The sequence below is a fragment of the Mugil cephalus genome, chromosome 5 (genome assembly GCF_022458985.1).
Source record: "Mugil cephalus isolate CIBA_MC_2020 chromosome 5, CIBA_Mcephalus_1.1, whole genome shotgun sequence".
Lineage (NCBI taxonomy): Eukaryota > Metazoa > Chordata > Actinopteri > Mugiliformes > Mugilidae > Mugil > Mugil cephalus.
In genome coordinates, this window is record NC_061774.1 from 29,513,981 (window position 1) to 29,528,943 (window position 14,963).

The 14,963-nt window shown below is 48.9% G+C and overlaps 1 protein-coding gene across 3 annotated transcripts; it reads left to right on the forward strand.

The window, feature by feature from the left end:
• The first annotated feature begins 640 nt into the window (after positions 1–640).
• LOC125008056 (TBC1 domain family member 9B) lies at positions 641–14,294 on the forward strand. Of its 3 annotated transcripts, XM_047585079.1 has the most exons (23): positions 644–955; positions 1,462–1,572; positions 1,820–1,938; positions 2,005–2,236; positions 2,322–2,580; positions 2,671–2,878; positions 3,858–4,055; positions 4,151–4,306; positions 4,374–4,524; positions 4,603–4,817; positions 6,113–6,230; positions 6,312–6,514; positions 7,269–7,351; positions 7,450–7,579; positions 8,347–8,445; positions 8,517–8,585; positions 10,329–10,569; positions 10,644–10,709; positions 11,100–11,168; positions 11,419–11,472; positions 12,215–12,259; positions 13,163–13,254; positions 13,332–14,294. In XM_047585079.1, the coding sequence occupies exons 1-23, from the start codon at positions 838–840 to the stop codon at positions 13,893–13,895; spliced, it is 3,600 nt and encodes a 1,199-aa protein (XP_047441035.1). In that variant the 5' UTR covers positions 644–837; the 3' UTR covers positions 13,896–14,294. The 3 variants fall into 3 exon arrangements, with proteins under 3 accessions (XP_047441037.1, XP_047441036.1, XP_047441035.1); XM_047585080.1 differs by lacking the exon at positions 11,419–11,472 and having other exon boundaries at positions 643–955; XM_047585081.1 differs by lacking the exons at positions 10,329–10,569; positions 10,644–10,709; positions 11,100–11,168; ... (2 more) ...; positions 13,163–13,254; positions 13,332–14,294 and adding an exon at positions 8,986–9,629 and having other exon boundaries at positions 641–955; positions 8,517–8,895.
• The last annotated feature ends 669 nt before the right edge of the window (positions 14,295–14,963 follow it).

Consider the following 14,963-nt stretch of genomic DNA (forward strand, 5'->3'; position numbering starts at 1 on the left):
TGGACCTGGTATGTTCGTTTATCAGCTCTTTGTTCAGGAGCAATGAAAAATGAAAAAAACTACATCAGAAAATTAATGGTAGCAATGGTACAATTTAGGTTAAACAGTGTGAAAATAAAGTATTATGGAATTTAAGTTTGAAAATTAAAACTTTGCTAAAAAAAAATACAAAAACACAATTTTACCAAATATGATGGAAAGAACAGAACTGGAGAAAGAGAAATAGTTCTTATCAGGGCATCAGGGTGAATTAATCTGAACCACAGAAGTCAAACATCTACTAGACAGTCCCAGGATTAAACAAACCCAGGATTAAACAGACCCAGGACTAGACCCAAGATTAAACAGACCCAGGACTAGATCCAAGATTAAACAGACCCAGGACTAGACCCAGGACTAGACAGACCCAGAATTCCACTGACTGTTAATTAAATGTAAACATTAAGCGACTTGTTCTTGTCATTACTTATTGGTTATTCTGTTATTATTCTGAATAACATCTAGTGCGTGTTTAACCTGCAGCGCCCCCTGTCGTCTGTATTAGAGAAGCTGCAGTACCTCCCTCCGACCAGCAGGCGGCACTAACGGGAAACACGCCATGACGCAGCATGCACAGAAGGCGTGAACGTATGCGTCACACCCGGAAGTGATGTAGAGTCACCAGACTGAGAGAGAAAAAAAAACAACAACAACAGCAGGTCGAAGCCCAGAACCTCCAGCCCCTTCTCCGGTAACACACCGGCCCCTCTGCGGTGACACACCGGGACGTCTGCGGTGCTTCCCGGTGGACGGAGAACCGTCGCCCGCTGTCTCTTGGCCCTTTGGCCGCCTGGGGTGATGTGGATCCAGCCTGAGGAGGTGCTGCTGGCCGGGGCCCTGTGGGTGTCGGAGCGGGCCAATCCCTTCTTCATCCTGCAGAGGAGGAGGGGGCACGGCCGCGGAGGGGGGCTCTCCGGTGGGTAATACTGCGGTCCGGTCCGGTCCGGTCCGGTCCGGTCGGTCCTTCGTGTGTAGTTGTTTTGAAGCTGAGGACAGAGGAACGTCCTCCATAGACTCGACCCGGAGACGCAGTTTAATCAGACCCTGACCCCCTAACTAAGGGGTCTGAGTCAGAACTGTTAGGTCTACCTGTCTCCTGGTCTGCACCTGTCTCTGTCTCCTGGTCTACCTGTCTCTGTCTCCTGGTCTACCTGTCTCTGTCTCCTGGTCTACCTGTCTCCTGGTCTACCTGTCTCTGTCTCCTGGTCTACCTGTCTCTCTGGTCTGCACCTGTCTCTGCCTCTGGTCTTCATCTGTCTCTGTCTCCTGGTCTACCTGTCTCTGTCTCCTGGTCTACCTGTCTCTCTGGTCTACCTGTCTCCTGGTCTGCATCTGTCTCTGTCTCCTGGTCTACCTGTCTCTCTGGTCTACCTGTCTCCTGGTCTACCCGTCTCTCTGGTTCACCTGTCTCTCTGGTTTCAGGTCTCCTGGTTGGGACCCTGGATGTGGTTCTGGACTCCAGTGCTCGAGTGGCCCCCTACAGAATCCTGTTGCAGACTGGAGACTCTCAGATCTACTGGACCGTTGCCTGTGGTGAGTGTGGACTGGGGGGTCTGGAGGACTGGGGGTCTGGTGGACTGGGGGGTCTGGAGGACTGGGGGTCTGGGGGACTGGGGGGTCTGGAGGACTGGGGGGTCTGGGGGGTCTGGAGGACTGGGGGGTCTGGGGGGACTGGGGGGTCTGGGGGGACTGGGGGGTCTGGTGGACTGGGGGGTCTGGGGGACTGGGGGTCTGGGGCTGGTGCTGGTTTTGGTTTGTTCACCCTGAGCTGGTCCTGCAGGCTCATCCAGGAAGGAGATCACGGAGCACTGGGACTGGCTGGAGTCCAACCTGCTGCAGACCGTCTCCATCTTTGACAACGACGAAGACGTCGCCACATTCGTCAAAGGGAAGATCTGTGTAAGTCCCTCCCTGTCCAGACCAGGTTCCTGTGTTCTAGTTTCTGAAGGATGTCGCCTCCTGCAGGGCATCATCGCCGAGGAGAACCGGCTGAAGCAGGGCGAGGAGCAGGAGGAGGACAGCGGGAAGTTTCGGGAGGCGGAGCTGAAGATGAGGAAGTTGTTTGGGATGCCTGAGGAGGAGAAGCTGGTGAATTATTACTCCTGCAGCTACTGGAAAGGTCGCGTCCCTCGGCAGGGGTGGCTCTACCTGTCCGTCAACCACCTGTGCTTCTACTCCTTCCTTCTGGGCAAAGAGGGTACGAGTACCAACCCTAACCCCACCCCCACTTCTCTAACCGCCATGTTGTGGGTGTGGTTTAACGGTCTTCCCTGTGGCCTCAGTGACGCTGGTGGTGCCGTGGACCGAGGTGACCCAGCTGGAGAAGAACGCTACGCTGGTGTTTCCGGAGAGCGTTCGCGTGAGCACTCGTCACACAGAACATTTCTTCTCCATGTTCCTCAACATCAACGACACCTTCAAGCTGATGGAGCAGCTCGCTAACATCGCCATGAGGCAGCTCCTGGACAACGAGGCGTTCGCTGCCGACCGCTCGCTTCCCAAACCCTGCAAGACCCTCAAGAACGTCTCTGTGCTGAAGAGGTTTGAGTCTGGAACCAGCTGCAGGGATTCGCCTCAGATACTTTGAGATGCAGTTGACCTCTGACCTGATCAGCTGTTTCCTGTCCACAGGGATCTGGACGCCCGGGCGAAGAACGAGCGTTACCGGGCGATGTTCCGGTTAACACAGGACGAACGTCTGGACGGACACACGGACTGTACGCTGTGGACGCCGTTCGCTAAGATGCACGTGGTTGGACAACTGTTCATCTCCAACAACTACATCTGCTTCAACAGCCGTGAGGAAGATCTGTGTCAGCTCATCATCCCCCTCAGAGAGGTAAACCCCCCAGGACCCGACCCAACACCTCCTCACAGACATCACACATAAAGAATCTGTGACATCATTCAGCATCAGTTCATCATCCTGACAATGAGTTCACAATATAGATGGAAAATGGAGATATACTAACAGGATATGACAGGATGTATCTATTATAAATATATCTATGATAAATCTATCTATGGTAAATAAATCTATAATAAATATCTATTATAAATATATGTGATAAATCTATCTATGGTAAATAAATCTATAATAAATATATCTATAGTAAATATATCTATAGTAAATATATCTATGATAAATAAATCTATAGTAAACGTATCTATGGTAAATATATCTGTTGTAAATCTATAATAAATGTATCTATGGTAAATATATCTATAATCTATCTATGGTAAATATATCTATAATCTATCTATGGTAAATATATCTATAATCTATCTATGGTAAATATATCTATAGTCTATCTATGGTAAATATATCTGTTGTAAATCTATAATAAATGTATCTATGGTAAATATATCTATAATAAATATATCTATAATAAATCTATCTATAGTAAATACATCTATGGTAAATATATCTATAATAAATATATCTATGGTAAATATATCTATGATAAATAAATCTATAGTAAACGTATCTATGGTAAATATAAGTGTTGTAAATCTATAATAAATGTATCTATTATAAATATATCTATAATAAATATATCTATGGTAAATATATCTATGATAAATAAATCTATAGTAAACGTATCTATGGTAAATATATCTGTTGTAAATCTATAATAAACGTATCTATGGTCGTTAGTGGCTCCGGGATCAAAGCTGCTTCTTAATGTGTTTTCTCCTGTAGCGCCTCCCAGTGGCAGCAGCTGGAACAGCTGTGTTTTGATAGTTCTAGATCGTCCTCTATGTCTTTATGTAAAAGCATGTCTCACCAGACAGGACTGATTTGCCCTGGTCCTCAGGTGTCCATCGTGGAGAAGGCGGACAGCAGCAGCGTCCTCCCGTGTCCCGTGTCCATCAGCACCAAGAACAAGATGAACTTCCTGTTCGCCAACCTCAAAGACAGAGACTTCCTGGTCCAACGTATCTCCGACTTCCTGCAGCGGACGCCCGACAGCTCGTGGGGCGACGTCAGCCCGCTGTCTGTGATTGGTCAGCCGGTACGTCCTCCAGGATCAGGACCTGGTCCTGGTAACAGAGCTGCTTCTCGTCTTCTGAGGATGTAAACCCTCTGTGTCCTGTCCCATGCTCTTAGTGTCCCCAGGCGTCCTCCAGCCTCACCTCGTCCTCGTCTGTAGGATCTGAATCTGTCCACAGGGGGCGTCATTACCACCCCGGTCTGCCCACGGCCAGCCAGGGTCTGCTGCAGCTGTACCAGCGAGACTCTCCGGAGGACCTGGGCCCCAAAGCAGTGAGTGGGTGTCAGTGATGCTGGTGCTGGTGTTAGACTGAGGACTGAGGGTCTGTGCTCTGTCCAGATGAAGGAGAAGATGAAGGAGGAGGCGTGGAACATCCACTTCTCAGAGTTCGGTCGAGGTGTTTGTATGTACCGGACCTCCAGAACCAGAGAACTGGTTCTGAACGGGATCCCAGAGAGTCTGAGAGGGGAGCTGTGGCTGCTGTTCTCAGGTCAGTGTTCCTTCCTCCATCCACGCGACGCTGCAGCTGCTGTTTTCTCTTTATTCATTCACGTGTCCCCGGGTCCAGGAGCCCAGAACGAGATGGCGTCTCACCCGGGTTACTATGGCGAGCTGGTGGAGCAGGCCATGGGGCTGTGTTCACTGGCTACGGAGGAGATCGAACGTGACCTTCACCGCTCGATGCCCGAACACCGAGCTTTCCAGAACGAGACCGGCATCGCCGCTCTGCGCCGCGTCCTCACGGCCTACGCCCACCGCAACCCGGGCATCGGGTACTGTCAGGTACGTTCACACTCACCATCACTTAGTCTGATTGGTTTATCAGTCCCAGGGAAGTGTTGCAGGGTTCATGTCCATGTACGTCATAAAAGAGGTAACAGACGTCATCACTGTGGGCAAAGATTCAGGAGGAATAGTTCATTCTGCATTTAGCAGCTTTATGGGAGAAAAGAGTTCGTGTAGTGCTTTGTTTTCAGTTTCAGTCAACAGTTTTGACTCTTAAAGTGAAGAGATTTATTTTTTCAGATGAAAACTATGAGCAAGCAAACATTTGCTAAAAGATCAGGGCCAAACTAAACTATGTGATGTTTCAGATGAACATCACTAAATAATAAAGGCCTCTGGACCTGAAACACTTTGCATCAGGTTTAAAAGTAAAAGTCCACAAGTTCTAAAACATAAATGATGAGTCAAACATTTCTATGCCGGTTCTATTTCTCCCTCCTGTGGTATTTTCTTAGTAGTGATCTGTTGGGACAGTCTGGTTCTATGAGGTCTTTCAGATATGATGGAGCTCGGCCTTTCAGGGCCTTGTAGGTAAGGAGGAGGATTTTAAATTCAATTCTAGATTTTAAAGGAGCCAATGAAGAGAAGCTAATACTGGAGTAATATGATCTCTCTTGCTAATTCCTGTCAGTGCTCTTGCTGCAGCGTTTTGAATCAGTTGGAGGCTTTTTAAAGAGTATTTGGAGCCAGACTGTAACGAGTTACAATAATCCAGCCTGGAAGACACAAATGCATGAACTAGTTTTTCCGCATCATTCTGAGAAAGGATGCTCCTAATTTCAGACACTTCTTGTCATAAAAGATAATGTTAAAAGACTCTCAATAAAAGTTTGATAAAAGGTATAAAAGGAGACCAAAAGAGTCGACTTTGCTCTGGTTTGCTCCCTGTATAATGTTGTCAGTGTGAGTCAACCCCAGTGTTTCAACTGTTTTATCCATTTTCCTTTTCCTGTGTTTATAAGTTTCCAGGCTGAAGCCAGTGAAGGATACGACCAGTCAGAGTCTGACACCATTTTAATTCACTCAGATCCACTAATTCGTGGTGCATTCAAGTGTCAGTGTCAAATGGTTAAACCTGGGCTTTGGGAAAAGTGAGATATTTCTTTCCTTCAGTCGTTTGTGAACGACACTGTTACACATCAGTGAATCTCATGTGTCGCGTGGGTCACGGTCCAAGCGTTTTGAGGGTAATTTGTGTGCGTGTGGACGGGGCTGTAGGGTTTAACCCCTGAAAGCAGCACATGACTGTGGATGTGGTCGTGTGGTTGTGTGGTTGTGTGTTCGTCCTCCAGGCCATGAACATCGTCACCTCCGTCCTGCTGCTCTACTGCACCGAGGAGGAGGCTTTCTGGCTGCTGGTGGCGCTGTGTGAGCGCATGCTGCCCGACTACTACAACACCAGGGTGGTAGGTCAGTACCAGAACCAGGCCCATCAGAGCCGCCCCTCCCTCAGTGCGTTCAGATCCAGTGTGACGGGTTGTGTCCCTGCAGGAGCTCTGGTGGATCAGGGGGTGTTTGAGGAGCTGACCCGGGTTTTCCTCCCCCTCCTGTACGAGCACATGCAGGACCTGGGAGTCATCTCCACCATCAGCCTGTCCTGGTTCCTCACGCTCTTCCTGTCTGTGATGCCCTTCGACAGCGCGGTGCTGCTGGTCGACTGCTTCTTCTACGAGGGCATCAAGCTCACCTTCCAGGTACTGCTTACTGGCTGTTTACTGACTGCTTACTGGCTGTTTACTGACTGTTTACTGGCTGTTTACTGGCTGCTTACTGACTCCTTACTGGCTGCTTACTGGCTGTTTACTGGCTGTTTACTGGCTGCTTACTGACTTCTTACTGGCTGTTAACTGGCTGCTTACTGGCTGCTTACTGACTGTTTACTGACTGTTTACTGGCTGCTTACTGGCTGTTTACTGACTGTTTACTGACTGCTTACTGGCTGTTTACTGGCTGTTTACTGACTGTTTACTGACTGTTTACTGGCTGTTTACTGGCTGCTTACTGACTCCTTACTGGCTGCTTACTGGCTGTTTACTGGCTGCTTACTGACTTCTTACTGGCTGTTAACTGGCTGCTTACTGACTGTTTACTGACTGCTTACTGGCTGTTTACTGACTTCTTACTGGCTGCTTACTGACTTCTTACTGGCTGTTTACTGACTGCTTACTGGCTATTTACTGACTTCTTACTGGCTGTTTACTGACTTCTCACTGACTGTTTACTGACTGTTTACTGGCTATTTACTGACTTCTTACTGGCTGTTTACTGACTTCTCACTGACTGTTTACTGACTGTTTACTGGCTGCTTACTGACTTCTTACTGACTGCTTACTGACTTCTTACTGACTGCTTACAGGCTGCTTACTGGCTGCTTACTGACTGCTTACAGGCTGCTTACTGACTGCTTACTGGCTGCTTACTGAATTGCTGTCTGTGATGTTCCTGCAGGTGGCGCTGGCTGTGCTCCATGACAACATGGACGCTCTGTTGTCCTGCAGCGATGAGGGCGAAGCCATGACCATCCTGGGCCGGTAGGACTTAACAACTGGTTACTGGCTGGTTACTGGCTGGTTACTGGCTGGTTATATCCAGGGTGAAACATGCAGAGTGACTCCGCCCTCTTTTACAGGTACCTGGATAATGTTGTCAATAAACAGACGGTGGCTCCGCCCATCCCTCACCTCCACGCCCTGCTGACAAGTGGTGACGACCCCCCACCTGAGATCGACATCTTTGAACTCATCAAGTCGTCCTACGAGGTCAGACTGAGTCTACAGATGAAACGCCTCTGGCTATGTCCTGGAGTTCTCTGGGCCTCTGGCTATGTCCTGGAGGCTCTGGGCCTCTGGGCCTCTGGGCCTCTGGCTATGTCCTGGAGTTCTCTGGGCCTCTGGCTATGTCCTGGAGGCTCTGGGCCTCTGGGCCTCTGGGCCTGTGGCTATGTCCTGGAGGCTCTGGACCTCTGGGCCTGTGGCTATGTCCTGGAGGCTCTGGGCCTCCGGCTATGTCCTGGAGGCTCTGGCTATGTCCTGGAGGCTCTGGGCCTCTGGGCCTGTGGCTATGTCCTGGAGGCTCTGGGCCTCTGGCTATGTCCTGGAGGCTCTGGGCCTGTGGCTATGTCCTGGAGGCTCTGGACCTCTGGGCCTGTGGCTATGTCCTGGAGGCTCTGGGCCTCTGGCTGTGTCCTGGAGGCTCTGGACCTCTGGGCCTGTGGCTATGTCCTGGAGGCTCTGGGCCTCTGGCTATGTCCTGGAGGCTCTGGGCCTCTGGGCCTCTGGCTATGTCCTGGAGGCTCTGGACCTCTGGGCCTGTGGCTATGTCCTGGAGGCTCTGGGCCTCTGGCTGTGTCCTGGAGGCTCTGGACCTCTGGCTATGTCCTGGAGGCTCTGGGCCTCTGGCTATATCCTGGAGGCTCTGGGCCTCTGGGCCTCTGGCTATGTCCTGGAGGCACTGGACCTCTGGGCCTCTGGTTATGTCCTGGCGCTCAGCATCAGGGATGTGTTTTTTTCTTGTTGTTTCTGAGCAGAAGTTTGGCAGCCTGCGCTCTGACGTCATTGAGCAGATGAGGTTCAAGCAGAGGTTAAAGGTCATCCAGTCTTTGGAGGACACGGCTAAGAGGAGCGTGGTGGGTGTTGTAACCGTTCTGCCGAACCCTAACCCTGGGCCCAGTTTACAGCTGTGCTTGTTCTTGTGCAGGTAAGGGCGATGATGACTGAGTCGGCTTTCAGCATCGAGGAGCTGGAGGAACTCTACTGTCTCTTCAAGGTCAGAACTAACTCTCCGTCCATCCCATGTGTCCACATGACACTTCAGTCCTCCATGTTCGACCGTCTCTGTCCTGGTCCAGTCCAAACACATGGCGCTTTAATTCAACTCAGCTCAGTAGAATCTGATGATGGTCCTGAGACCAGATGTAGAATCCCAGAGGAATCCTGGGCAGGTTGGAGCGTTGTTCATCCAGGTTGGAGTGGAAGACGGCAGGAGGCCATGGACACTGGACAGGCTGATGAGACCAGGACAACAGATGTAGTTTATGGAGCTCCACAGGTCACAAACATGCAAAAAATGAAAAAATGTTAGTGTTAATAGTTTATTTCATCATGAATGAACAGAAGAGAAATCTGAGTCTAATCAGTTTCTGGTGTGGCCCCCCTTCACCTTCCAGACAGCATCAGGTCTTCTAGGTCCACTTGGACACAGTTCTTGGTTCTTGGAGAACTAACCCCAGACCTTCCTCAGTTAATCCAGACTCAGTCCATGATGCTGAGACCAGAGCTCTGGGGAGTCATGCTGTTCTTGTCTGGATGTTTGGGCTCTTTGTCCTGCTGCAGAATAAATGTGGGGCCAGTCCTCCTCCTCCCTGATGGTCTGGATGATGGATCAGTTTCTGCCTGAGGACCAGACTCTCCAGGAGCCTCCACCAAAACAAACATCATCAGTCCAGATGGTTCTGAGCCCAGGTCCTGGTTCTGGTTCTGGTTCTGGTCCATGGTGGAGTCTCTTGGTTTTGTTTCCAAGTCAGAGGGACGGATGTTTGGCTGCAGCTCTTCCATGAAGACCACTTGTGTCCAGACTGGTCCAGACAGTAGCTGCTGGACCTGGGTCGGTTCTGAGCTCATGTCTCTGCTGGACATCTTCATGTTTAGACAAATAATCTGGACGTGTTTTTCATCCTCTGAGTTTCCACTGAGTCTCTGATTCTACTGGACCCTGACGTAGAGCCAGAGGACCTAGACCCTGACATAGAGCCAGAGGACCTAGACCCTGACGTAGAACCAGAGGACCTAGACCCTGACGTAGAGTCAGAGGACCTAGACCCTGACGTAGAGTCGGAGGACCTAGACCCTGACGTAGAGCCGGAGGACCTGGACCCTGACGTAGAACCAGAGGACCTGGACCCTGACGTAGAGCCAGAGGACCTGGACCCTGACGTAGAGCCAGAGGAGGACTCTGGAGACCTAGACCTAGTAGGCCCAGAGGACCTAGACCCTGACGTAGAGCCGGAGGACCTGGACCCTGACGTAGAACCAGAGGACCTAGACCCTGACGTAGAGCCAGAGGACCTAGACCCTGACGTAGAGCCAGAGGACCTGGACCCTGACGTAGAGCCAGAGGACCTGGACCCTGACATAGAGCCAGAGGACCTAGACCCTGACGTAGAGCCAGAGGACCTAGACCCTGACGTAGAGCCAGAGGACCTAGACCCTGACGTAGAGCCAGAGGACCTAGAAGGACTGATGTGGTGGAAGGTAAAGTTCTAGAAACACCAGATGCTGATGGGCCTTAGATTTTTCTTTTTTTTTTTTTTGCTCACTTTGCATTTCAGAAATTGATGAAAATAAACATTCATTATTTATATTTTTGAAAACATTCTCAGTTCACTGCATTTTTCCACAACTGCCTAAAACCTATTGAGTCCTGTACATGACTAGTACTAGAACTAAATTAGAGAAGAGAGGAGAGTAAAGTTCTCTGTCTCCATGTTTGACCGTCTCTGTCTTGGTCCAGTCCAAACACATGACCAGCTGTTACTGGGGCTCCAGCAGCTCGATGGTGGACCGCCATGATCCGAGCCTCCCGTATCTGGAGCAGTACCGCATCGACCCAGCCCAGTTCACCCAGCTCTATGCTGCCCTGGCTCCCTGGATCTGTGGAGGACACACCCCCACGCTGTCGGCCCGCCTCTTCAGACTCCTGGACCAGAACCAGGATGGACTGGTCAACTTCAAAGAGTTCATCACTGGCCTGAGTGAGTCCACAACCAGATCCAGATCCAGATCCAGAACCACTGGCGTTTCCTCTTACAGTGTTCTGTGTTTCCAGGTGGGATGTACCACGGCGACATGACCGAGAAACTCAAACTGCTCTACAAGCTTCACCTGCCACCAGGTAACGTCTCAGCTCAACCAGACACCGTGTCAGAACCGGAGGGGGGTCAGAACTGAAGGGGGGATAGAACCAATCAGACCAGTGATGCGCAATTTATGCTTCTGCATTGATGAACACTGCTTCTCCAATGTTGACGTAGACCCTAGCGTCGTGATTGGTCCTCTTGGTAGCAGTGTGTTTCCTCTTTAGTATTTAAATGAAACTAGAGCTGTGATTGGCCAGTGAAACAGGAAGTAGTAACTATATTGAACCTGACTGGGTGGAGTTGTTACAGAGTGAACCAGACTGACCAGGTCCCAGTAGAAATGGCTCAGACCGGAGTAGAACACGTAGGTAGGGAACTGTAGGACTGAACCACACATCAGGGTGAAGTTTGTTTGTTTGTTGCAGCTCTGTGTCCCGAGGAGGCCGAGTCTGCTCTGGAGGCAACCAACTTCTTCACTGAGGATCAAGCAACAGGTAAACACACCTGAGCAGAAGAAGGATTAGAACTGAGTCAGAACCGAGTCCAGCTTTAACTAAAACCGTCTTCTGAATGAACCTTTAACTCACACATCTGAGCATGTCTTCTTCTTCTTCTTCTTCTTCTTCTTCTTCTTCTTCTCATTATTATTATTATTATTATTATTATCCTCTTTCTGCTTCTCCTCCTCCTCCTTCCTCTCCTCTTCTTCTCCTCCTCTTCTTCTCTCCTCCATGTTTCCTCCAGAGTCTTCTCTCCTGTCTGGTCTGGACTCTTTAATGCAGCCGGAGGTCACTGCAGGTTTGTGTCTCTATGGTGATAATGGTGATGATGATGATGGTGATGATGATGAAGATTATGAAGGTGATGATGATGATGATGATGATGAGGGTGATGATGATGTTGATGAAGATTATGAAGGTGATGATGATGATGGTGATGATGATGATGAAGGTGATGATGATGATGAGGGTGATGATGATGTTAATGAAGATTATGAAGGTGATGATGATGATGATGATGATGATGAAGGTGATGATTATGAAGGTGATGATGATGATGGTGATGATGATATTGATGAAGATTATGAAGGTGATGATGATGATGATGATTATGAAGGTGATGATGATGATGATGAAGGTGATGATGATGAAGGTGATGATGATGATGGTGATGATGTTGATGAAGATTATGAAGGTGATGATGATGAGGGTGATGATGATGTTGATGAAGATTATGAAGGTGATGATGATGATGATGAGGGTGATGATGATGTTGATGAAGATTATGAAGGTGATGATGATGATGATGATGATGAAGGTGATGATGATGATGGTGATGATGATGATGGTGATGATGTTGATGAAGATTATGAAGGTGATGATGATGATGAGGGTGATGATGATGTTGATGTTGATGAAGATTATGAAGGTGATGATGATGATGATGAGGGTGATGATGATGATGGTGATGATGATGAGGGTGATGATGATGTTGATGAAGATTATGATGGTGATGGTGATGATCATCTCTTGGTGAACAGGTGAGGAGGGGAAGGACGAAGCAGGAGACGTTGAGGAGAAGAAAGGTAAGATAAGCCACGCCCCCATCCATGTTACAGAAGACGCTAACCACTTGTCATGCTAACGTTTGCTAATGTCAGTCATCACACTTGTTAGTTCTAATGTTAAAAATTCTAATTTCATGTTATAAAGTCAAAGTAGTGAATGTTGACGTTGAACTAAATGTCAGAAGATAACGAGAGTTAAGATCTGTGAAGAATTTTTTAATAAAATGTTTAATGTTCGCTTAGCTTCAAGATTAATTCATTTGTCATTAGACCAGGCCCCACTTAGACCAGCCCCCACCTAGACCAGGCCCAACCTAGACCAGACCAGCCCCCACCTAGACCAGACCAGGCCCCACCTAGACCAGAGCAGCCCCCACCTAGACCAGAGCAGGCCCCATCTAAACCAGACCAGGCCCCTTTTAGACCAGCCCCCACCTAGACCAGACCAGGCCCCATCTAGACCAGACCAGGCCCCACTTAGACCAGCTCCCACCTAGACCAGACCAGGCCCCACCTAGACCAGACCAGGCCCCACTTAGACCAGCACCCACCTAGACCAGACCAGGCCCCACCTAGACCAGGCCCAACCTAGACCAGACCAGCCCCCACCTAGACCAGACCAGGCCCCACCTAGACCAGAGCAGCCCCCACCTAGACCAGAGCAGGCCCCATCTAAACCAGACCAGGCCCCTTTTAGACCAGCCCCCACCTAGACCAGACCAGGCCCCATCTAGACCAGACCAGGCCCCACTTAGACCAGCTCCCACCTAGACCAGACCAGGCCCCACCTAGACCAGACCAGGCCCCACTTAGACCAGCACCCACCTAGACCAGACCAGGCCCCATCTAAACCACGCCAGCCCCCACCTAGACCAAAACCCACTTAGACCAGACCAGGCTCTGACCTTTGTGTCCTTTCAGAGGTGAAGGACTACAAGTACTACCTGAGGATGTGGGCCAGAGAGAAGGAACCCAAAACAGAGACCATCAAAGACCTGCAGAGGATGAACCAGGTGAGACACTTGACCTGAGTTCACCTGTGATAACCTGTCTCTGTGTGTACTAACCTGTGTGTTGTGTTATTGTGTAGGAGCAGTTCATAGAGTTGTGTAAGACCCTCTACAACATGTTCAGCGAGGAGCCTCTGGAGCAGGAGCTCTATCACTCCATCGCCACCGTCGCCAGCCTCCTGCTGCGCATCGGAGAGGTCGGAAAGAAGTTCAACAACGGTGGCAAGAGGGCGGAGACTGTCGCCCAGGCCCCGCCCCCTGCTTCAGAGCTTCAGGGGGAGGTGGAGCCTACTGAGGGGGGGTCAGGTGAGTCTCAGGTGACATCTGACGAGGAGACCAAGGACGACACGTCTGCGTCCTCGTACTCGGTCGTGAGTTCTGGCTCGCTGCAGTGCGAGGACATCGCTGACGACACCGTGCTGATTGGCGGTGGCGAGCGGAGGCGGGGCAGCGCACTGGATGCAGATTGGTCCATTACCTTTGAGCAGGTGCTGGCTTCGCTGCTGACAGAACCACCACTGGTCGACTTCTTCGAGAGGAAGCGAGACATCCAGGTCAAGATGGCCGCCTGCAAGGCTCAACGGGCTGTGGAGCGTCAGATAAGCTCCGCCTCCGACCACGAACTCACCCAGCATGCCCCTTGATCAGCCCCCCCCACATCGACTCTCAGTTGATCAATAATTGGTTTTAAACTAATCTTCTGATGTGATTTGAGCTCCTGATTGGAACAACAATTATCTGAAATAAAGAAGTCATTTTTGTCCCGTAGAAACGAGTAAAGATGACGTGGAGCTGACAACACTTTGTAAATACATTCACAGACGTTTCCATTGGTCTGATCGAACATCAAACCTTAAATGTCCTGGTTCACCAGGAGACTTTACACCTGCAGACTCTGTTTTTGAAGGCCTGTTTGTATTTCATGTTGGTGATAATGTCCTATTATTTCATCTTCTTGTGTCTTCAATGTTTATTAATCAACGTGATTTAAATCCCTAATATTGATCTGTACTGTTCTAATAAAGACCAGAGGCTTCATCTTCTTCTTCTGTGGTGTCATGTTTCTGCTCCTTATTTAAACACATGTGAGTGAAGATCTGTAACACAGAAAATGCCATAGACAGTGGAAATATTATATTATATTATATTATATTATATTATATTATATAAGAGCGGGTGTAGAAGGACTTCTGGGTGAAGCCATAGATATATCGTGTGAAGTATAGGGTGCTGCTGCTTGTGGGGTCCTGAGACATTTACTGTGCGCGATCAGGAAGAGTGTGATGATGATGTTGTTTGAGAAAATATGTTAATAAATATGACACTTTTTCCTTAAGTTGAAGCAGTGTCCTTATTTTTTAGAGACAGTGTTAATTTGTGGAAAGCATCCAGTCGGGCATTACAATAGAAGTAGGTGATGTGATAATTCCACAACAGGAGATATGTGACCTAAAATTAGTCTGGGCGAAAAACAAAAGAACAAAACAAAAAACAACAACAAAAACGCCTGCATATATCGTTTACCATATCCGTTGATATTGGAATCGGAAATTAAGAATTTGGACAATAGCGGCTATCGGACATCTCTAATAATAATTAATAATAATAATTAAAAATAAGTAATTAAAATATAAATAATATCATTACTATTTGTTTCCCAAATATATTAGTGTGTATGTGAATGGGTGAATAAGAGGCATTAACATAAAGCA